At 40.2% G+C, this 24,054-nt stretch overlaps 1 protein-coding gene across 2 annotated transcripts in view; it reads left to right on the plus strand.

The window, feature by feature from the left end:
* The window catches only part of LOC127486178 (zinc finger protein 585A-like), a 47,412-nt gene extending 38,287 nt beyond the window's left edge, over positions 1–9,125 (plus strand). For both annotated transcript variants that reach the window (XM_070068653.1, XM_070068652.1), the window contains exons 2-4: positions 1,183–1,309; positions 1,554–1,646; positions 5,076–9,125. In XM_070068653.1, the coding sequence (XP_069924754.1) occupies positions 1,186–1,309; positions 1,554–1,646; positions 5,076–7,759 (2,901 nt within the window). In that variant the 5' untranslated portion in view covers positions 1,183–1,185 and the 3' untranslated portion in view covers positions 7,760–9,125. The remainder of the gene's footprint in view (positions 1–1,182; positions 1,310–1,553; positions 1,647–5,075) is intronic.
* Positions 9,126–24,054: the final 14,929 nt, after the last annotated feature.

Below are 24,054 nucleotides of genomic sequence, written 5' to 3' on the forward strand. Positions count from 1 at the left end.
TCTATCTACTTTTTATTCCCCAAATGCCCACAATGCCCGGGACTGGGCCAGGCCAAAGCCAGGAGCCTGGGACTCCATGGGTCTCCCACATTGGTGGAAGGGTCCAAATACTCAGGCCATTTTCACTGCTCTTTCAAATGATTAGCAGGGAACTAGATTGGAAGTGGAGCAGCAAGGAGTCAAGTCCTCTGTTTATATGGGATGCCAGCATTGATGGTGGAGGCTTAGCCTGCTGGATTACAGTTCTGGTGACTATTGCTTGTTCTGAAACAAATCTCTAAACATTTTTGTCATTGAGTCACAAATGCAGATTGTACTGCAGACATTCCCAGGTTCTCTTTTTGGGCAAATAATTCCATTGCTTTCACTTTAATTATGTATAATGTTATTTCAATTGTTTATCAGTAGAATAATCATAGACAAGGGCAAAAGCTAATTTGTATTCTTTGTCTTACTTGTATTTTCTCTCTTACTTCAAAATATTTATTAGCTTGATAGAGAAAGAAGTTGATGGACTGAGAGATAGAGAGCTTTCACACATTAATTCACTTCCTAGATAACCATACCAAACAGAGGTGGGGCAGGACTGAAGCCAGGATTGAGGAATGGAATCTAGCCCTCCTTCATTGGTGACATCACCATTGCTTCCCCAGGTTTGCATTATCTGGGAGCTAGAAACTACAGCTGGCATTGGAAATCATAGACACTCTGAGGTGGCATCATAAACAACACTAAGCTAAATGTCTGCCCTGTCTTTTAATATATTTTTTCTCTGACATATTGGAAATGATATGCATGGTGTTTTCCTGGAAATTGTTTTCTGTTCATTCCCATCATAGTTTCACCGATGGTTTCTTGCCTTTTTTTCTCAATGCTTCTACATACTTCTCCTTAACATTGCCCAGTCAAGAGTCAGTATTGCCCCTCTTCTAGCCTGCTGTGCAATTCCCCTTGAATGATATGGCCTTTTTGATTTGAACCTCCTGTTTCCCTCCAGCTTGGGCATTTCTCACAGCCTGTAGATCATTGGTTTGACTCTTGAATGCTCTGTGTGGCGTTCTAAACACTCTACAAGTCTAATGTGAAACCATATCCTTCCTTTTTTCCTTCATATCAATACACAACTGTCAGTGTTTATTTTGTGACAGAGTTAACATGTTGACTGAAAGTGTATTATTATAGGTGATGACAGCATTTGAAGACCTCGCTGTGTACTTTACATGGGATGAATGGCAGAAAATGAACAATGCTCAGAAAATCCTGTACAGAGATGTGATGCTGGAGACCTACAGCAGCCTGTTCTCGTTGGGTGAGTGACACCCATCACATGCCCAGTGATAACATTTTCTTGCTATTTGACAAATAAGGGAACACTTTATGCTGTTTAATATTGGGCAGGATTAGAATTTGAGTCCATGAATAATCTGACTATCTACCATCTAACAAAAGATTCAAATTGGAACATTTGTTGCATAGCTCCTGAACCAAGCTGTAGTCCTTTAAATAACCCAAGATAGTGATTTTACAAAGTGTTACTTTGTTTCCATTAATAGGGCACTGCATTACCAAACCTGACTTGATCTTCAAGTTGGAGCGGGGAGAAGAGCCATGGATGGTGGACGAATGCTTGAATCAGACCCTTTCAGGTCAGTCTGCACATAACAGACAGGGAGGCCAAGGCAGAGAGTATGCAGATGTTGACTGGTGTTCTTTCCATGAATTTTTCTCAAGCCTTACTCCTGATGAAGGCTGGTTTTGTGCATCAGACACAGGCATTTAGAGATACCAGTATCTTTCTAACTTTTGTTCTTAGTGAAGATGTTCTTTGATTAAAAAAAAAAAATCTAGTCATTTTCTGCTGTTACTAAGGCTTTTATCTAGGTTTGATACATTCCCCCAATTCTAACTTGTCCTCCTCTACACTTTCATACCTTTTCCTTCATGCATTTATTAGTTCCTTCAGTTCTAGTTAATTAGGCAACATATAGAAACTTATTTTTTTTTAAGATTAATTTTTCTGTGTTTTTTTTTTTTTTTTTTTTGACAGGCAGAGTGGACAGTGAGAAAGAGAGACAGAGAGAAAGGTCTTCCTTTTGTAGTTGGTTCACCCTCCAATGGCCACCATGGGCATTGTGCTGTGGCTGGCACACCACACTGATCCAAAGCCAGGAGCCAGGTGCTTCTCCTGGTCTCCCATGTGGGTGCAGGGCCCAAGCACTTGGGCCATCCTCCACTGCACTCCCAGGCCACAGCAGAGAGCTGGCCTGGAAGAGGGGCAACCGGGACAAAATCCGGCACCCTGACTGGGACTAGAACCTGGTGTGCCGGCGCTGCAGGCAGAGGATTAGCCTATTGAGCCACCACACCAGCCTGTTTTTTTTTTTTAAGATTTATTTATTTATTTGAAAGTCAGAGAGAGAGAAGAAGGGGAGGCAGAGAGAGAAAGAGAGGTCTTCCATCCACTGGTTCACTTCCCAATTGGCTGTCATGGCTGGAGCTATACTGATCTGAAGCTAGGAGCCAGGAGCTTCTTCCAGGTCCCCCATATGGGTACAGGGGTCCAAGGACTTGGGTCATCTTCTACTGCTTTCCCAGACCATAGCAGAGTGCTGGATCAGAAGCGGATCAGCTAGGACTTAAACTGGTGCCCATAGTGATGTTGGCACTGCAGGTGGTGGCTTTACCTGCTATACAACAGCACCAGCCCCCGGAAACTTATTTCTAACTCATTGCTCAGATTGAGTTCCTACTCATGATTTTGCCCAGGCTCAGGACTGAATCAAGAAATGTGAACTCTCTCTTTCTTAGTCTCTTTTTTTTTCCTCTGTGCCTCTCAAATAAATAAGAAAATTATAGTCTGTTGGAAACATTTGAGGGGTGAGCTTACAGTTGGCAAACCTCTGTTTCAGTCTGTCTTTATCTCTCATTCTGTCTCTCTGATTCTCAAGTAAGTAAATAAGTAAATGCTAAAAGGTGGTCATGTGGCTGGCACTGTGGTGCAGTGAATTAACACCCTAGCCTGAAGCAGCAGCGTCCCATATGGGCACCAGTTCGGGACCCAGTTGCTCCACTTTCAATCCAGCTCTCAGCTATGGCCTGGGAAAGCAGTAGAAGATGGTCCAAGTCCTTGGATCCCTGCACCTGAGGGAGACCCAGAAGCAGCTCCTGGCTCCTGGCTTCAGATCAGCACAGTTCTGGCCGTTGTGGCCAATTGGGGAGTGAACCATTGGATCAAGACCTGACTCTCTCTTTGCCTCTCCTCTCTCTGTGTAACTCTGACTTTCAAATAAATAAATAAATCTTTAAAAATAAAAGATGGTCATGAGTAAGCCTCTGTGCTGTGACATCAGAAATTATGAAGCTAGGAATGACATTGTGGTGCAGTGTGTTAAAGCTCTAGCCTGCAACACTAGCATTGCATATTGGTGCCAGTTCAAGTCCCAGCTAATCCTCTTCTAATCCAGCTCTCTGCTAATGCACCTGAGAAAAGAGCAGAGGTTGGCCCAAGTCTTTGGCCCCCTGTACCCATGTGGGAGACAAGAAAGACACTCCTGGCTCCTAACTTCATTTTGGCCCAGCATTGGTTGTTGTGCCCATATGGGGAGTGAACCAGCAGATGGAAGACTTCTCTCTGTCTCTCTCTCTATAATTCTAGCTTTCAAATAAATAAAGTAAATCTTTGAAAAAAAAAAAAAGAAATCATAAACTAAGCATGAACTTATATAAAACATGAAAATAAGTGATCCTAGACTCACCAAGAAAGTAATGAGATTTTGAGACCCAAGGTCAAGTAGCCTCATGGGTTTATGTTGAGTAGCTCAGATTTCTTTAAGGGTGGAGTTTGAAGTATGATTTCTCTCTTATTTTTCAGTATCATTGAAAAATAAGCAAACAAAAAGATAAGAAAAGCATAGGAAATGAAGCTTTCAGTGAAAATAGGAGGCAACTGATCAAAAGCCTCCAGAAATTCAAATTATCACACAGGAATGCTTCTAGAAAGAATTGAGAGGAGGTAACCAGCACTGATGATTTCAGAATGAGCTAGAAAACACTTTTCAAAGAAGATGAGCACATCCTGGTTTGCAGAAACAAATTCTTCAAACTGATTGGGAGTGTTTAACTAAAGTGGTATATTGGGAATTTTCTGTACCTGTTGTACTTCTGAGAAGCTGAAGGTGTTGGGTGTCCTTAGGAATTTGGGGAAGCTGTCATAGAGTAGAGACAAAGTAGTTTTTCATTTGAAAAATCCCACAACTGATGTTTACCTAGGAAGACTGAGCATGAGACAATCATAGATTCAAATTCTACTCCTTAAATGTTGTCCTGCTTAAAGTACAGGCACATTTCACTCTTCTCCACCTGCAAGTAAATGATCAGTAAAACTTTTTCATGTTTATGGTTGAGATATCAGAGAAGCAAAAAGCACAAAATTTTTATAGAAATAAACTGGAGAAAAAGGACAGGGAAAAAATGGTTGGTAGGTAGTGGGTGAATATTTTTATTAAATATTTGCCCATTCTTTAAAATATTTTATAGTTATTTCATCTTTGTGAAAGGCAGAGTGATAGTGAGAGAAGAGAGAGAGAGAAAGAGGTCCTCTATTAGCTCACTTCCCAAATGCCTGCAACACTTAAGTCTAACTAGTCTGAAGCCAAAACTCTAGAATCCCTCTAGTCTTCCCTGGTTTCTCATAGGTTTCCAGGCACATGAACCATTATCTGCTTCCTTCCAGTTTACATAGGCAGAGAGCTGTACTGAAAGCAGAGTAGCCAGGGCTCAAACTGACACTGTTTTGAGATGCAGGCATCCCACACGTCATAGCACAAATGTCATTCTACCATCCTTGACAAATTCCCATAGTAAAAAGGATCATGTTTGAACATTGGGAAACCTCATGGTATATTAATGTATTAAGGAGATTAACCATATAATGGATACAAATAAGTACTTCATACTGATTTTGTGAAAATCTTATGCCACTTGGATTAGAAGTAACTTCATTCCCTTTACATGAGTATGCCAGGAGAAACAGTTACATGTGATTCAGTGACATGATTGCTTTTTTCTCATTTCAGCGGTTATGAAAAGGGATGACCTGCGTAGGATCAACCAGGAAAGTCAGGACACAAATCTGAATCAGGATTTTATGAAAAATAACAAGACATCAGCTCTCAAGAGAATTGAATTAAGAAAAACTCTTAGTTTAAATTCAAGCCATATTCCAACACTGATTATTAAAAAGGGAACAAATACAGGATTGAAGCCTGAGGAATGCAGTAAATGTCACACTGTATTTCCCCCCAGTGGCCCTGATCAACTACAGGCTGGAGAAAAATTTGATAACACTAAGATACTTGGAAAATCTCTGCAGTTCTGTGAGCCTCTTAGTCAGCATGACAATATTCATATCATGAAGCAGCCATTTGAACCCACTGGACAAGCAAAAGTCTTCATAAGAAAGATGTTCTGTAAATCTGAGAGGATTCATATGGCAGAAAACTGTAATAAATCAACTGTCACTTTTGGAAAAGCAACTCAAATAGAAAGAGCTATCCATGAAAATTCTAGCCTCAATATGCATCAACAAACTCACACAAGAAAGAAATTTTATAAGTACATTATGTATGTTGAACCTGTCATTCACCAGTCACATCCTGCAATAAACCAGAGACTAAATACAAGGAAAAAAGTTTACACATGTAAACCTTGTGGCAAATCACTCAGTTTTAATTCACGATCTGAATGTCATGACTGTGGAAAAGTCTTTAGACAAAATTTAGTCCTAAGAAAACATCAGCAACTTCACACAGGGGAGAAACCTCATGAATGTAGTGACTGTAGAAAAGCCTTTACACAAAAGTCATACCTCATAAACCATCAGCGAATTCACACAGGAGAGAAACTTTATAAATGCCTTCATTGTGGAAAGGGCTTTCTGTGGAAGTCAGACCTCATAGTACACCAACAAATTCACACAGGGGAGAAACCTCATAAATGTAATGACTGTGGAAAAGCCTTTAGACACAAGTCAGGCCTCAGCAGACATCAGCAAATTCACACAGGGGAAAAACCTCATAAATGTAATGACTGTGGAAAAGCCTTTGGAAACAAGCCAGGCCTCAGCAGACATCAGCGAATTCACACAGGGGAGAAACCTCATAAATGTAATGACTGTGGAAAAGCCTTTGGAATAAAGTCAAACCTCATCATACACCAGCGAATTCACACAGGGGAGAGACCTCATAAATGTAATGACTGTGGAAAAGCCTTTGGAAGAAAGTCAAACCTCATCATGCACCAGCAAATTCACACAGGGGAGAAACCTCATAAATGTAATGACTGTGGAAAAGCCTTTGGACACAAGGCAAACCTCAGGAAACATCAGCTAATTCACACAGGGGAGAAACCTCATAAATGTAATGACTGTGGAAAAGCCTTTGGAAGAAAGTCAAACCTCATCATGCACCAGCAAATTCACACAGGGGAGAAACCTCATAAATGTAATGACTGTGGAAAAGCCTTTGGAATAAAGTCACACCTCATCATACACCAACAAATTCACACAGGGGAGAAACCTCATAAATGTAATGACTGTGGAAAAGCCTTTAGACACAAGTCAGGCCTCAGCAAACATCAGCAAATTCACACAGGGGAAAAACCTCATAAATGTAATGACTGTGGAAAAGCCTTTGGAAGAAAGTCGTACCTCATCATACACCAGCGAATTCACACAGGGGAGAAACCTCATAAATGTAATGACTGTGGAAAAGCCTTTAGACACAAGTCAGCCCTCCTCATGCACCAGCAAATTCACACAGGGGAAAAACCTCATAAATGTAATGACTGTGGAAAAGCCTTTGGAAGAAAGTCAAACCTCATCATGCACCAGCAAATTCACACAGGGGAGAAACCTCATAAATGTAATGACTGTGGAAAAGCCTTTGGAAACAAGCCAGGCCTCAGCAGACATCAGCGAATTCACACAGGGGAAAAACCTCAGAAATGTAATGACTGTGGAAAAGCCTTTAGACACAAGTCAGCCCTCCTCATACACCAGCGAATTCACACAGGGGAGAAACCTCATAAATGTAATGACTGTGGAAAAGCCTTTGGAAGAAAGTCAAACCTCATCATACACCAACAAATTCACACAGGGGAGAAATCTCATAAATGTAATGACTGTGGAAAAGCCTTTAGACACAAGTCAGCCCTCCTCATGCACCAGCAAATTCACACAGGGGAAAAACCTCATAAATGTAATGACTGTGGAAAAGCCTTTGGAAGAAAGTCGTACCTCATCATGCACCAGCAAATTCACACAGGGGAGAAACCTCATAAATGTAATGACTGTGGAAAAGCCTTTGGAAACAAGCCAGGCCTCAGCAGACATCAGCGAATTCACACAGGGGAAAAACCTCAGAAATGTAATGACTGTGGAAAAGCCTTTGGACAAAAGGCAAACCTACTCATACATTGGCAAATTCACACAGGGGAGAAACCTCATAAATGTAATGACTGTGGAAAAGCCTTTGGACAAAAGTCAGCCCTCATCATACACCAGCGAATTCACACAGGGGAGAAACCTCATAAATGTAATGACTGTGGAAAAGCCTTTGGATACAAGTCAAACCTCACCATACATCAGCAAATTTACACAGGGGAGAAACCTCATAAATGTAATGACTGTGGAAAAGCCTTTGGACAAAAGGCAAGCCTACTCATACATCGGCAAATTCACACAGGAGAGAAACCTCATTAATGTAATGACTGTAGAAAAGCCTTTGGAAGAAAGTTACACCTCATCATACACCAGCGAATTCACACAGGGGAGAAACCTCATAAATGTAATGACTGTGGAAAAGCCTTTGGAAACAAGCCAGGCCTCGGGAGACATCAGCGAATTCACACAGGGCAGAAACCTAATAAATGTAATGACTGTGGAAAAGCCTTTGGACAAATTACTAACCTCATATCACAGCAGAGAATTCACACAGGGTAGAGAACTCATGATTGTGATAACTGTGGAAAGCATTTAGCCATAAGTCAACCTTCTTCATGAATCAGAATTCACACAGGGCAGAAACCTTATGAATGTAATGACTGGAAAAGCCTTTGGACAAAAGTCAAACCTCATAATGCACCAGAGAATGAACACAGTATTGAAACCTCATGAGTGTAATGACTATGGAAAAACTTAAGTTCCAACTCCAAATGCATCAGAGGATTCACACAGGAAAATAATCTTATAAATGTAATGACTGTGGAAAGGCCTTTTTCTATAAGTTATACTCACATCAAAACAATTCACACAGGGCAGAAGCCTTATGAATCTAATGGGTGTGGAAAAGCCTTTTTAAATCATATGTTATAAATCATAGCTCATATCACACCAGAGAATTCACACTGGGGAGAAACTTCATGAATGCAATGACTGTGGAAGAGCCCTTGGCAATAAGTCACATCTCAGAATGCATCAGAAAATTCACATGAAGAGAAACCTTTTGGACATAATGACTTGGAAAGCTTTTTCCCATAATTCAGCCCTCATTGCACATCATCTAATTCATATGGGGGAAAACACTTTGGATATAATGCATATGGAAAAGCCTTTATCCATAAGTAGCACCTCATAAAACATCAGAATTCACATGGGGGAGAAAGCTTATGAATGGAATTTAATGAATGTGAAAAAATTTTTCTGCCATCAATCAATTCACATGAAGAGACTCCGAAATGAGAAAACATACATGCATAGAAAAGTCATGTACCATACATCACCTCTCAATGGTTACCTGACAACTCACAGAAAGAAAAAAATCCTATGACTGTATTGTAATGTGAAATACCAGCATTATTAGGCAAACTTCCACAAAACAGAGCAAGATTACAGAGAGAAGTCCCTGAAATATAATTTGTTTGGAAGAATTCTTTGGTAGAATCACACCTTAGTGAGTATTGGGCAGTTTTCATGATGAGTTGTGACAGAGAGTGGTTAACCATTCTTCAGAAATTTTTCTCTTATTCAACCTGAACTTTTGGTTTCTCACTATTGTGAGTGGGATCAAGTATATGAACTGAACTGTGCTGTCTTGTGTAAATTTTGTTAATAAATATTTAAAAGTTGAGTAACAGTTATTTCAACAGTTATTTGGAATACCATCTTCATCAATTACAAAGTTATTTGTTTTATAGCTCCTTTTTTGGCCATCCAGGATTCTTTCCCCACATTATTGTAGTGCAAACCAGTGATGTGACCATAGGCATATCAAGTGACACATGTTCCAGCCATCATAGTGTACCCCGGCCCTGGATAGTAAGTGTTGTGTGCAACACAAGGGAATGAGTTTGTGGCAACCTATATACCCATGAGAAATTTCAACTAATCTGTGTGCACATCTGGATTAGACTCCACTACCCAAGGTCTATTTGAATATGCAAGTAGATGTTGTCGCACACATTACCCTCATTCTTTAAAGGGACAACCTCAGACCCTATAAGTTGCAACACTCATCTGAATTTTTCTGTATTACTGAGTGCATAATTCCTTTTTCATTCATGATGCCACTTTTCTATGCTTTTTCATTCTGTTCCTAATTGCCTTGAGACAAGAACATGGAATGAAGTCTATCCATGTGGTACCCATTGCAATAGAGAAGCAGGAGCATAGGTGTAGTATTTTTTTTTAAAGATTTATTTATTTGAAAGTCAGAGTTACACAGAAAGAGCAGAAACAGAGAGAATTTTCCATCCAATGGTTCACTACCCAATTGGCCACAATAGCCAGGACTGTGCTGATCCAAAACCAGGAGCTTCCTCAAGATCTCCCATGTAGGTGCAGGGATCCAAGCACTTGGGCCTTCTACTATTTCTCAGGCCATAGCAGAGAGCTAGATTGGAAGTGGAGCAGCTGGGTCTCGAACCAGCACCCATATGGGATGCCAGCACTTCAGGTCAGGGCATTAACCTGATGTGACACAGTGCTGGCCCCTGTAGTACACTTTTGTATTAATTTAACATATTTTTATAACCTTTTTGTTGCATTATTCCCTGCTCCTGCAGGTGGCCCTGATTTTTATTGAAAATGTGTGTTTTTATTCCTTCCGATTTACAAAGTCCTTTCTGGATTTATATAAATCTGATTTACATTCAGTTAGTTCCTCAGGATACCCTCAGGAGGAACACTTTTCCTAGGTTGCTTGGCTATCCCATGATAACAGGGCTACAAATGCTATGATGCATCTAGCTGCAGTAGCTCTTTTATTTCCCATCTAGATAATAGCTGTGCAGCTAATCCATTCCACCTCCATTACTACCCATAAGAAATAGCTCTTCATCCCTGTTTAAGTCCCCACAGCTTCTTACAAGTGTTCATCAAAAAAAATCTTATTATAAACAGATTTAATAGAAAATGAATGATATAGCTGCTGGTAGTTTCAGTGAGGTTGAATGATTTGCTGGACCGCTGTTTTGTCTGGGTTATCTTTCATATTACTTAGAACTAATTTTTCACAATATTACTTGCCTGAGCACTGTTTCCTAGGCTCCCAGCTAAACAGGTGTTTGAAGAGTAGATTTACTGTTAATTCTCACTAAGGACAGAAGAACCACATTGAGAGCACAGATCCTCATGTGGTCCTTGGGACATAGTGAATATTATACCCACTTGATTTAGTACTCAGGCACTGGTCTCCATTGAAGAGAAGAACTCAGCTGAACAGAATATAACTCCCTTCTGATTAAAAGAGATTTACCATGCCAAACCTGGGTGTGTCACCTTAGGCATACTCTTTACCCTTGAAAACTTAACGGAGCTCTCTGGCCACACCCACTACAAGCCTCTAGAGATTCACTAAAAGCAGAAAGTCCATTTATCTACAGTCATAATACAATGATAAAAACTGCTAGGAAAAAAAAAAGTATTTCCACAAATGCAAGAATCCAAGAAGCAAGAATAAGGAAAACATCATGCTCCCAAAAGAACATGACATTTCAATACTAGGTCATGAAGATGATGAGAGAAGAAATGCAAGAAATAGAACTCAAAAATTTGCTCATAAGATTACATAGAAGTAATCAAAAGCAAATGCACAAACTACTGAAATCCATGAAGGACATGAAAGAAAATCTCTCCCATGAAGTAAAAATTATCAGGAGGAATCAAGATGAAATGAAGAATTCAACAGAACATGAAACAGATATTAAAAAGAAATCAAAATGAAATGAAGAATTCAATACAATAAAAAATGCAGTGGAGAGCCTTAGAAATAGAATCAGTGAGACAGAGGAGAGAATACCAGACTTAGTAGAGAAAGTACAGGAAAGTATACGGTCAAACCAAACACAAGAACAGATTAGAAATCTAAAAAAGACTGTTGGGAATATTTACAGGATACTATATAAAAAAAAAAAGACCCTCCATGTGGGTCCACCATGTCCCTCTCATGTCAGTAGAATTTCCTCTGTCATTTTTTCCCTAACTCTTCCCTGAGACTACTCTATTTCCACTTTTTTTAAAACTATCTTCTTCTGGGCTAGAGCAGTAAGCTCCCTCCCTACTCTACCATCCAATTATTAGCCCATCTCTATATGATTATGACTCTTTCTGCCAAATTACTAATTTATACACCATATAATCAAAATTAAATGCCTTCCATGGAATGCATATTTATTTTGTCATTTACTACTATCACCTGCATGTGTAATGAATAACCCAATTTGTGACATTCCTAAAACAGGGAAATGATGGGTACCATGGTTTGATTTATAATTGTGTGGTCATCAACTCACTCTAAATGCTGGAAGTTGTCCAAGCAACTGTCATGTGTATAGGATTTGAGTACATTGCAGTGCCAGCACCATCATGGTCATCAACATAGGATACATTCTTAATGTTTCTAGATGCTCCTGGAACTGTAAATTATTTTCTGATTGTGGAAATTTTCCAAACTGCAAGTCTGTATCATACTGTAATTTTTCCAGTTTATTCCGGACTGTTTTTTCACCAAATATTCATCCACATATTTATTTTTTAATTATGGCTCACATTAAAATACACATTGTTACTAAGGGCAAGGCAAAGTTTTAACTTCCATGTGCATCAGGTTTCTATTTTTTATTTTGTCTTTCATTTAATTAATTTCATCTGAGTATGTCAATATCCACATGGAAAGCAATCTTAGCACTGCCAAGGTATGATGATTCTTTTGGGCACTTATATTTTCATATCATGAATGCACTAAATAATGTTCAAGTTGTCTTAGCAACCTCCATCTTTATGGCCTATCAAATAATTTTAGAACATTACATTCTTTTACACTTTCAAGGACACTTTTTTATAGCTTCTTTATATTTCGAGAATCAAAATTGTCATTCTCTTTAAAATTTCCATGCATTGGATCGAGACAGTTTTATCTTGGTTTTAAAACTACTGAATTCAATGGCATAAGCTTTCTTTGATTTAAGAGAGCACAAATTTTCTGTATTTAAATGTGTATTTAGGGCTATTTTTATTAATATCTGCTACGTCTCCTTGTAACCTTATTCCTGCTTCTACTAAATTTACCATTTGTACACACAACTGTCAATATATTGAAATGAATACATTTCTCTATTTTTCATGTTGATTCAAATTTATTACCACCTCAATAAATAATAACCTGATTTGTGCCAATTCTAGTGCAGGGAACTTCAGGCTACCATTAGAGCTTGGTAGACTTGGAGACACAGAGAAACAAAGATTATGAGCTACAACTTGGTGGCTTACTCTTCATTCTTGTAATGATCAGAAACTGGATTATTACAGAAATCTGAGCTATTCTTTTCTGATGACAAATACATTATAAAAATTTCAAAATGTTGCTCTCTATATATTTATATTACAAATTATATATATGTACATTTATATTGTAATGTCATAAATTAAACACACACACATATATATATATATATAAACACCTTTAAAATTCTCCTTGTTATTGTTATAAATATTTTGAATTTTAAATATTTACTTTTAAAATTTTATTTAATATCAGTTTGATATATTTCATATATACAGACTAACTAATGTAAGTGACACTTTCTCCGATACCCTCCCTGCCATACACACTCCAACCCTTTCTCCTCTTCCCTCTCACATTCCCACTTAACTTTAACAGAATCTGTTTTCAGTTTACTTATTGATTGTATAGTTAACCCTACACTAAGTAAGAGTTCAACAAGTCAGCGAATAGTATGAAGAAAAAAAATAAATTACTGTTCCTCAATGGAAGAGACAAGGGCTCTAAACAATCATCAAATCTCAAAATGTGTATCTAACTCCAATACATTACATTTTAGGTACTCTATTAGCTACCTCAGATCAGGGAAAACATATGATATCTGTCTTTCGGGGACTCATTTATTTTACTAAGTATAATGGTTTCCAGTTTCATCTATCTTGTTGCAAAAGACAGGGTTTCTTTTTCTTTTTTTTTTTTTTCATAACTGAGTAGTATGCCATAGTGTGTATATACCATAATTTTTTTTATTAAGTCAACAATTAATTGATATCTGGATTGTTCCCAGATCTCAGCTATTGTGAATTGTGCTGCAATGAACATAGGGTTATAGATAACTCTTGCATATGCTAATTTCTTTTGGTTTGGGTAAATTCCAAGGAGTGGGATGGCTGGATCAAATGGTAGGTCTGTAATCAGATTTGTTAAGATATCTCCATACGGTCTTTCATGGTGGCATGCACCAGTTTACATTCCCACCAACAGTGGACCAGGGTAACTTTTTTCTACATCCTCATCAGTTTTGTCATTTGTTGATTTCTTTTTTTTTTTTTTTTTTGACAGGCAGAGTTAGGCAGTGAGAGAGAGAGACAGAGAGAAAGTCTTCCTTCCATTGGTTTACCCCCCAAATGGCCACTATGGCTGGTGCGCTGCAGCCAGCATGCTGCGTTGATCTGAAACCAGGAGCCAGGTGCTTCCTCCTGGTCTCCCATGCGGGTGCTATTCTTCCTTCCCTAGTTCTGACTCTTAAAAGTGTTCCAAATTATGGAATTTGATTCAATGCACCAGGTCTTAAATTTAAGGTTTTATTTCTGACTTTTGAACAACCAAAGAGACAGATTTTGTGTTATTTTAAAGTAATCTATTATGTTCTCTTACTGCCTCTTAAGTTCTAATTGTTTAAAACAACTGAGTTTTAAAGGAGCTATGATTTGATCAAATCTGGTCTATACTTTGTCATGATGTTAAGGGATCTTATTTCAACCAGATATTTTAAGCCTTCTTGTCATCTTTTACAGGCATTCAAAAAAATCAAAGTTCCAAAGAATTTGGGCTTTGATATTTCCAGTTAGGTTCCTGGAAATGTCAAAGGATATATGTCTCTCATATTGGAGAGACACCAGCTAATCAATCAGGCTATTTGGGTTATCTTACAGGTATTGTTAAAATGTGAAGTCACGCTAAATTTTAAGTTTTGATAATATAAAATGCCGCCGATACAAATGTCTGAAAGTTAAAAAGTCTAATGATCTTGTGTTACTAGACATGGTGGTTATCTTAATGAGAAAGGCCCAGAGGCCTAAAAGAATTAAATGTTTTGTAAAATCCTACAGGTGCTTTTGAAAATACTGTGTAAAGTAAGTAAATGTCTCTTGTTGATTAATGAGTTTATCATTTTAAACATAGCTATTTAAAGTCTTTTCTCATCCACAGTTTTGTATATCAGATTTGGCTGCTCTAAACTAAAACATTGTTGGTTCTGTGTTTAGCTGCCCTCCTATGGGTTCTGATGGATTTTTTCCAGCCACTTCTATTGAATTCAGTAGTTTTGAATTGTTCTGTAAACAGATGAAGTGAATAATGCACTACAGGTTCCAACTGGAAGAAAGTATGGTTAATCAATTTACCAAGAACAGAAAGTAATTTTAATTGGTTGGTAATAAAACAGCTAAAGATTTTAGGAAAGTACTACTAAAACTGCTTTATTGTTCTACCTTGTATGTGTGTTATGTGTGTGTTCATATTGTATGTCTACATGGGAAAATTTATTTTGAGCTCTGTCTTACTTGGTTTATAAAGGAAAGATTGCTCATAAATTTAATAGCTAAAATTAATTGAAGATACATTTGATTCATGTGACCTGAATCTCTTTGTCAGATGTTTTAAATTTGTTGATAGAAAAAGGAACTAAAAAATGTTTTATGTTTCTGCTTGCTGTTTAAACAAGCCTCATCATGTTAGATATTTAAGATATATTTAAATACATGTATTCTTAAAATTTATAGAAGGCATTGGACCTTCCAGTAAATATTTTATAAGCTATTATTTAATGGTTAAAACCACTTGCTAAGATTCCATTAGACATTGTCAGTGGGCATTCTGGCAAGCCTGCCTTGCTCCCACATTTCTCTATTCTCTTTAAGATGGGACACTGACTCTGTCCTGAGGGATTCCTCAAGATGTAGTTTGATTTTTCTATCTTATGAAAGGAGTGACTAACATATTCTGTGTAACAGCATAGCCAAAATGAGAGCTTAAATCATAATTTCACAGCTGGATTTACTTCACCATGGGATCCCAAATCCCCTTCGGCTAGATGGTGAAGTGACATCTTAAGTTTTAACATTTATATATATATATATGATTAATTTTAAAAGTGACTGTATTTGATTGCATTAAGTTTAAATTGGTCATATAGGAGGCACTAATTGTTAAAGTGATCATATCAATACAATTAATAGAATTAAAGAGGAGTAAATGCTTCAACATGGGTAGCAGTCCATACAGCAGACTCATAGAATGGCAATTGCTCTAAGTAACGCTCAATGACCTCAGAGTCATCCCTAAAGGCATTCTGGTCTGGCTAAAAAGCCCACAAGAGCATTTCAGGCGTGGAAAGTCAGGACACTTATGCAAAAAGGTGTGCCTACATGGAGAGTCTCCCTGGGTGAGAGTCCTGTGGAAAGAAGTGGTCATAAAGAAGGATGTACTCTCTTCAAAGGGAGAACTTTCACTTTGCTTACAGCCTTCTCTAAATATTGATGGAGCTTGTGGATTCAGAAGGCTTCCATAGCCTAGACAGCTCATGTCAAGAGCCTTAGGTGATCACTGACAGCACACAAAAGAGTGTGAATTGTTAAATTAACCATAGAAGTCACTGTGCACTGACTTCCCATGCAGGACCTTAAGACTATGCTAAAAAAAACAGAGGGGAGAGTATGGTACCCCCACTATGAGTGTATTAACGTTGCTCCTTTCACTGTTAAGTCCTTACCAGTCTCACCCCCTGGAGAGCCACCAGCAGTGAGACACTGGAGACCTCTCACAGGTGCAACCCAATTGCCTCTGGTTTGATGGAGGGACCCAACCACCCAACAATGGAAGTGGCTGATCCCCTCATAATGTTGGGCAAAGGTTTTGCTTGTGCTTTCCAGAGATCACTCTGCAGCCTGTGTGGATAGCAGCCTGAAATGCCAAACCCTGGACCCAGTCTCTGAAAGCTGACCCTCTACAAACCAACTTCAGCACCTTTCCCTGAACAAGCCATTCATAGAAAGATCCTCTTCAGATGGGCTACAGCTTAAATGGAAGGGACCTTACCAGGTGCTACTAAACATGACTACCTCAGTAAAATTAGGATTAAATGTCTACCTCTCAAGTCCTCACACGTGCACTCAAAAGACATGCCTGATGATTCCTGTAAGCCAGAGATCTTAAGCAAAAAGAAAAGCCTTTGCTTTCCTCACATCACGAGTGCTACACCTGAAGGCAGGCATGGTGTACCTGCCTCTTTGATTCTCCCTGTTATTAACAATAAAACTCCTAATGTGTTCTTCTAATATAATTCTCTATACTCAAGCTAAATGGGTTTATAATGTATCACCACCCACTATCTGGGAGTCTGTAGGATGTAGTCTTTTAATCTTAAACAGGCACTCCACTTACAATTGGTCATGTTCCAGTTTTGCTCATACTAATTAACAAACTTATATGTTCCAGAACTCAACAACTTCTGGGAGTCACTGACCATGCAGAGGACACAGACATTGGTGGTGACCAAGATTGCTCCAGCTCACAGAGAGAATTTGTTAGATGAGATAGGCAGAGACTTCCAGACCCTGGACAGGCCCTGCACTATATCCCTCATAAACAGGAAGCAGCTATAGAAGATGTGATGATTCTACATCCTTCAACATCCCTAGGATTAAGGGAATGGAGTCTCTGAAGGGGGGATGATGCAGGCAGTCATATATCATTAGACTTGAGAGCTGGAAGGCTACACCTTCATCACACTGTCCCCAGCCCCCATGTGATCTCATGCCCCTGCTTTCCCATACCTGTGCACTGCTGCCAATTACAAAGGCCTGAAACATGGTGGGCCTGGCCTTTTTCCCTTTGCCCTTCTTTTCCTCCCTGCCCTTAATCCTTGTGCTAGGCATTCTTCAATTTAATTTAAAGCTTATTGTGGGCTGTGGTTTGTTGCTGTGCCACACTAAGCAGAGTCACACTTGCCCTAAAACAAAGGGGGAATTGTGGGTGATCCTGTGAGACTTTCTGCCTAGCCCATGTGGCTAGCCTGACTGATGGTGGGAGGTGGGAGCCTCAGGCACATTTCCTCCCACCCCCACCTTCTGCCAATTAGGTAAACTGTTGCTGGCAATGGTCCAGGCCCACCTGGAAAGCTACCCTAACTATGAGACCTTCAAGCTAATCGGAGATGCATATTTGTGCCAGTGTTGGTTCTATCCTATAGAGTTAGGGTTGCCCTGAATTAGTTACTTCCCTTCTGCCTGCCCTTTAAAAGTGTACATGGTGATTAATAAAGGTGGACATGTTCACTGAAGCTTGTCCCCGGTGCTTCCTGTGGAAAAACACCATTGCCTCACTCTCCCCAATGGTGTGGGCCTCACAGGACAAGTCCACAGCTCTTGGCCTGCTGCCTGCTTGGTATGGCCCCTACTTAATTTCCAGACTTTCCTTTCTCCTTTAGATAGAGCCCTCACTCTCCTATGCATTCTTCTCACTGAATAAAAGCTTAAAAACTCAGCTTATCATCTGGTCTATTTGAACCAGTATTCAGAATTTGTCTCTGAATTCATGGCAAGAACCCATACAGATTATTAATTTCAAAAATATTAATAAGTGCTGAAGTCTCAGGGCCAAATTATGGAGTCTTTTATTTCTAAAAGCCAGTGGCTGCACAGGGGTGTGTGCTATCCAAATCATACTGCCCTGAAGGAGCTCAAGGTTAAGGTTCTAAAGGCCAAAACCATATCTTGTTGAAGTTAATTACAAAGCCAAGTGGAGTGACTCTGGTCAGGCCATAGCTCATTTGTACTTGAAAATCAGTAAAACTTAGCCTGAGGATCTGCAGCACCTCCTGCATGGACCCAGAGGCCCCTCTGACTTTGACCATCTTGACCTCAGCATGACCCCAGCATGGCTCCCCATTCTCTGTTACAGGAAACTGGGTTGCCAGCATCACTGCAGAGAACAAGGACAGTCCCACAGTGACGGTGGTGGAGCCTGGAGCTGGAGTCTCTACAAGAGGCAAGGACCCATGGCAGTGTGGCAGGAGTTCCCCATATATCACAGAGGACAGTGAGTGTGCCTCTGGTGGACTTCCTGTTGCAGGCAGAGGATTGCTCACTTCAGGACTGGTTACTACATGAATCATACTGGCTGTGAGGTGTTAGCTCCATGCAAAACTTGGCTCATCCCTTGGATGCCTAGAATTAATCTCAGACATGGCCAAGAAGGCCCCACAGCACTGCTCAGTGCATGGCATGGCCTCTGTCAGCAAGGATAGTGTCAACATAAAGAAGCCACACTACTGCCCCTGAGCCAAGCACCCAAAAGCACTTGTCTGTCCCGATGTCTGAACACCAGTCTGCTTTCATAATCAATTTCATTGTGACAGGATGAAGAAGTCAATAAAACTGGAGAAAAAGTGGGAAAAACCAATGTAATTCTACACACTTTTCAAAAGACAAAGAGGAAGAATACATCTGGACTAATTCATAATGCAAACATTATCCAACTGCAATGACTGAAGAAATCAAATTTCCACATGAGCAATAATATAAAAATCAAACTAAATTTGAAACAGGATATTCTTCAATAGGTGAATGTATTAATAAACTGTGTTGTGTCTGAGAGACCTGAGCCTGGATCAAGGCGCAGCTATTTTAGAATAGGCCTCCATCTTGTAACTTGGGCCTGACCGAGCCCTGAACCCTGAAGCTCATGAAAGAAAAAATAAATAAATGAACTCCCCTTGCAATAAACCCCACCTAGCAACAGCCAATCAGCAGATAGCAGGGAGATGCCTAAAGTTTCAGGTGTCTTTCAGGCACTTAAGGTAATTGATAATATCCTGAGACCCTGCAGTTTGGCACATACCCTAGTGGCTCAGACCCTATACTTTAGCCAATCATCTTAAAAGGCATCAACCCCAAAAGCCATCCCATCACTTTTAATAGGTCCATTCCTGCCGCTGGATGCACTAATCAATTTTAAGAGTTGTTCCTTGAATTTCCCATGGAATGAGATGATTTGCTGAATGGTGTTAGAATGTATAGATTGTCTCTGAAAACCCTATATAAACCCCATTAACTGAAGTTGGGACTTTCAACCAGACCCGTGGCATCAGTGATAGTTGATCACCCAAGCCCAGACCTGCAATAAAACTCATGTGTTTTTTTTTTTGGGGGGGGGGCAGGCAGAGTGGACAGTGAGAGAGAGACAGAGAGAAAGGTCTTCCTTTGCTGTTGGTTCACCCTCCAATGGCCACCGCGGCTGTTGCACTGCCACTGGAGCACCGCACTGCTCCGAAGGCAGGAGCCAGGTGCTTCTCCTGGTCTCCCATGCAGGTGTAGGGCCCAAGCACTTGGGCCATCCTCCACTGCCTTCTTGGGCTACAGCAGAGAGCTGGCCTGGAAGTGGGGCAACTGGGACAGAATCCAGTGCTCTGATCGGGACTAGAATCCGGTGTGCTGGCAACAGAAGGTGGAGGATTAACCTAGTGAGCTGCGGCGCCAGCCAAACTCATGTGTTTTACAATGGTATAGGCTCCTTGGTGGTCTTTGGGGACAATCTAAGTGGGCATAACATATCATCCACAAAATTTTAGTGCTAAAGGAAATGAGCTCACAAATCATGTGGTCCATTAGCATTGAATACCACATCCTGTTGCAACAGCCTGACCATGCAGATGAATATCTGTGAGATGGGATAACTTCAGTCAGAGTAAAGTTAAGTTTCAAGATAAAGTCTGGGACCTGGCACTGTGGTGTAGTGGCCTAAGCCTCTGCCTACAGTGCCATAATCCATATGGGCTCCAGTTCAAGTCCCTGCTGCTGCACTTCTCATCCATCTCTCTCCTTTGGCCTGGGAAAGCAGTGGAAGATGGCCCAAGTCCTTGGGCCCCTGCACCCAGGTGGGTGACTCAGAATGAAGCTCCTGGCTTTGGATTGGCCCAGTTCTGGCCATTTGGGGAGTGACCAGCAGATGGAAGATCTTTCTCTCTGTCTCTCTTTTTCTCTGTCTGTAACTCTACCTATCAAATAAATAAATAAAATCTTTAAAAAGAAGAGATAAAGTCTGCCTGATTTTTTTTGGACAGGCAGAGTTAGACAGTGAGAGAGAGAGAGAGACAGAGAGAAAGGGCTTCCTTCCATTGGTTCACCCCCTAAATGACCACTACAGTTGGTGCACTGCTCCAATCCAAAGGCAGAAGCCAGGTACTTCCTCCTGGTCTCCCATGCGGGTGCAGGGCCCAAGCACTTGGGCATCCTCCACTGCCTTCCTGGGCCACAGCAGAGAGCTGGACTGGAAGAGGAGCAACTGGGACAGAACCCAGTGTGCTGGTGCCACAGGCAGAGGATCAGCCCAGTGAGCCATGGCGCCAGACTTAGTAGTAGTTTTACCATTAATTCACATAGTACAACACATTGAGGACAGAGATCCTGCATGGGAAGCAGGGGCACAGTGATTCCCATTGTTGATTTAACAATTGACAGTCTTATTTATGATGTCAGTAATCACCCAAGGCTCTTATCTCGAGCTGCTGAGGCTATGGAAGCCTCTTGAGTTCACAAATTCTGACCTTATTTAGATAAGGCCATAATCAAAGTGGAAGTTCTCTCCTCCCTTCAGAGAATGGTATCGCCTTTGATGGCCCATTCTTTCCGCTGGGATCTTACTCACAGAGATCTTTCATTTAGCAACCTGGTTATTTTTAAAGTAACAAGCTGATATAAGTGCATATGAAATGCAAAGAATCTAGGATAGCCAAAATAACTCTGAAAAAATAATAAAATCAAAGGGATGATTTTTAAGTGTTATAAATTTATACTAATCTAAAGTGTGCTGTTGTCATACAGAAAGCCAGACAGATGAATGGAACACAAAAGAGGTTCCAGAGAAGATCCAAACACAAACAGTGAACAGGTTTTCTACAGAGGCACTATTGCAGTGCAGGGAAGAAAGTATAGCCTTTTCAGCACATGGTGTTAGCACAATGAGATACTAATTTCCAATAAAATAGCTTCTATTTACAAAATTGAAAAGAAAATATGCCACAGATCTAACTGTAGTACTGAAAACTACAATACTTCCAGAAAAAAATCATAGAAGAAATTTTTTTTTTTACTTTAAGTTAGGCAAAGATTTCCTAGATACAAGAAAAAATTAAAATCTATAATTGAGTACAGGGATAATTTACACTTAATCAAAGTCTAAAACTTCTTTTCTTCAAGACTTATTAATTTATTTGAAAGGCAGAATTACAGAGTGGCAGATGCAGAGAGAGAGAGATCATCCATCTGCTGGTTCACTCCCCAGATGGCCACAAGGACCAGAGCTGGGCTGATCTGAAGTCAGGAGACAATAGATTCTTCTGGATTTCCCATGTGGGTGCAGGAACCCAAGCACTTGGGCCATCTTCTACTGCTTTCCCTGGCTATAGCAGTGAGCTTGATCAGAAGTGGAGCAGCCAGGACTCAAAGTCATACCCATATGGAATGCCGGCACTGCAGGCAGCAGCTTTACTCATTATGCCATAGCATGGCCCCAAAAACTTCTTTTCAAAATGCTGTTTGAGAATGAAAGTCAAAGCAAAAAAAATCCTTGAAAAATATACTATGAGACCAGCTCTGTGGCATAGTGGGTAAAGCTTCTGCCTAGAGTACCAGCATCCCATATATGCACCAGTTTGAGTACCAGTTACTCAGCTTCTGATTCAGCTCTCTGCTATAGCCTGGGAAAACAGTAGCAGATGGTCCAAATTCTTGGACCCCTGCACCCTCATGGGAGATCTGGAGGAAATGCTTGGCTCCTGGCTTTGGATAGGCACAGTTCTGGCCATTGCAGCCAACTGGGGAGTGAATAAGCAGTTGAAAGACCTATCTCTCTCTGCCTCTCCTTCTCGCTCTGTGTAACTCTGACTTTCAAGTAAATAAATAAATCTATTTAAAAAAAGAAAAAGGAAAAATATACCTGATAAATTAAATTTTATAGTGCACTACATAAGATGCCAACAAAACAATGCTTAATTCTAAAATAGTAAGCATGTTAGAAATAGTTCACCACAGAAGGCAGGAGAGGGAGCTGTTGTTTAACAATGGGTTGAGCCATCTCCTACACTACTGGGATTCTATATGAGTGCTGATTTGAATTCTGGCTGCTACATTTCCTAACCAGTTATGTTAATGCTCCTGGGAAAGCAGCAGTGGATTCCACACCTATTCTGACCCCTGGCACATATGTGGGAGAATGATATGCAGTGATCCTCACCAGGTAATCAGTGAGCCCTGAGTACATGTAACTTCCCACAGTGACTGCCCAAAGTCCCAGCCACACCCTGAGCCCTCCCATGCAGCATCAGTGTTCTCACAGTCCCAGCACACAAGCCTCCCACAGTCATGAGCACCTAGCCCCCCATCAGTTCTCCCCACCAAATTCAAGTTTCTCTGCTCTGCTGTTTTCTAGGTGTACAGACACTGGTGCATCTATTACATATGTCCAAAATGATGCCTGCTTTCTATCAGCTTGTTACAGAATGCCAGTTTCAGGGTGGTCAGGGAGAGAGAAACATGGCACGTACACTGTCTTACCTAGGGCTCCTATCTGGATTCCCACCAGGATCTTTCTGCAACTTTATCACCAGTGGCTTGGGTTGCTCCAGTCTGGTCTCACTTACTGAGCTGCTGCTGAGGTTCTTGGCTGCTGGGTTTCTGCGTTGTGCATGTCCACACCCTGCACATGATCCACAGTGTCCCTCTAATTTGTGTGGAGTTTCCTCTGCCATTTTTTCCCTAACTCTTCCTTGAGAATGTACTCCACTTTTTTCATACTATGTTCTACCACAGTAAGCTCCCTCTATTGCTCCATCTTAATCCAATCCTTGATTTATTTTTTCTCAAGAAATTCATCAATAGGCTTTTTACTCATCGGTTCAATTGTTTATTATTGAGTTCAACAAATACTTATTGAACAACCAATGCATGTCCATAATAGTCACAGTGGAAAGAAACATGGCTTTTAAATGTTAAAATTTTATAATAAAAATGATAATCTGTGATATATTGTCAATATTTTATTTTCTTAAGTACATTTACCAAGTCTTCTCATTTTTCCTAGAGTATAAACAACTATTATACAGCACCCTGAAAAATCATAGCCATTTGTGATAACAGGGTCAATGACACTGTCATATATATAATGCTAAGGAATGGCTAAATTTCATCTTTCAAATTGCTTTTATTGGATGCATGCTTGTGAGAACACTATTAGAAAGGTTTCACCCTAAGCTCATTTTCCCGACCACATCTCCCTCCCTACAAACTGCCCTCTCTAACTTAGATTCTGTATCATCTTCACTCTCTGAAAAAGAATGCACCTGCCAACTAATGTGAAGAGTAAGTCACTTCATCTCCTGTTTAGATGCTGCTTTTTGGACACTTGTGTGCTTCTACCTCCAAAAACAGCCACTCTGTCATTCAACGGTCACTTTTACATCCTTCAACAAACAGGCACTAAAAAAAAAAGAGACAAGAAC

This window comes from Oryctolagus cuniculus, chromosome 2, assembly GCF_964237555.1.
Source record: "Oryctolagus cuniculus chromosome 2, mOryCun1.1, whole genome shotgun sequence".
NCBI lineage: Eukaryota > Metazoa > Chordata > Mammalia > Lagomorpha > Leporidae > Oryctolagus > Oryctolagus cuniculus.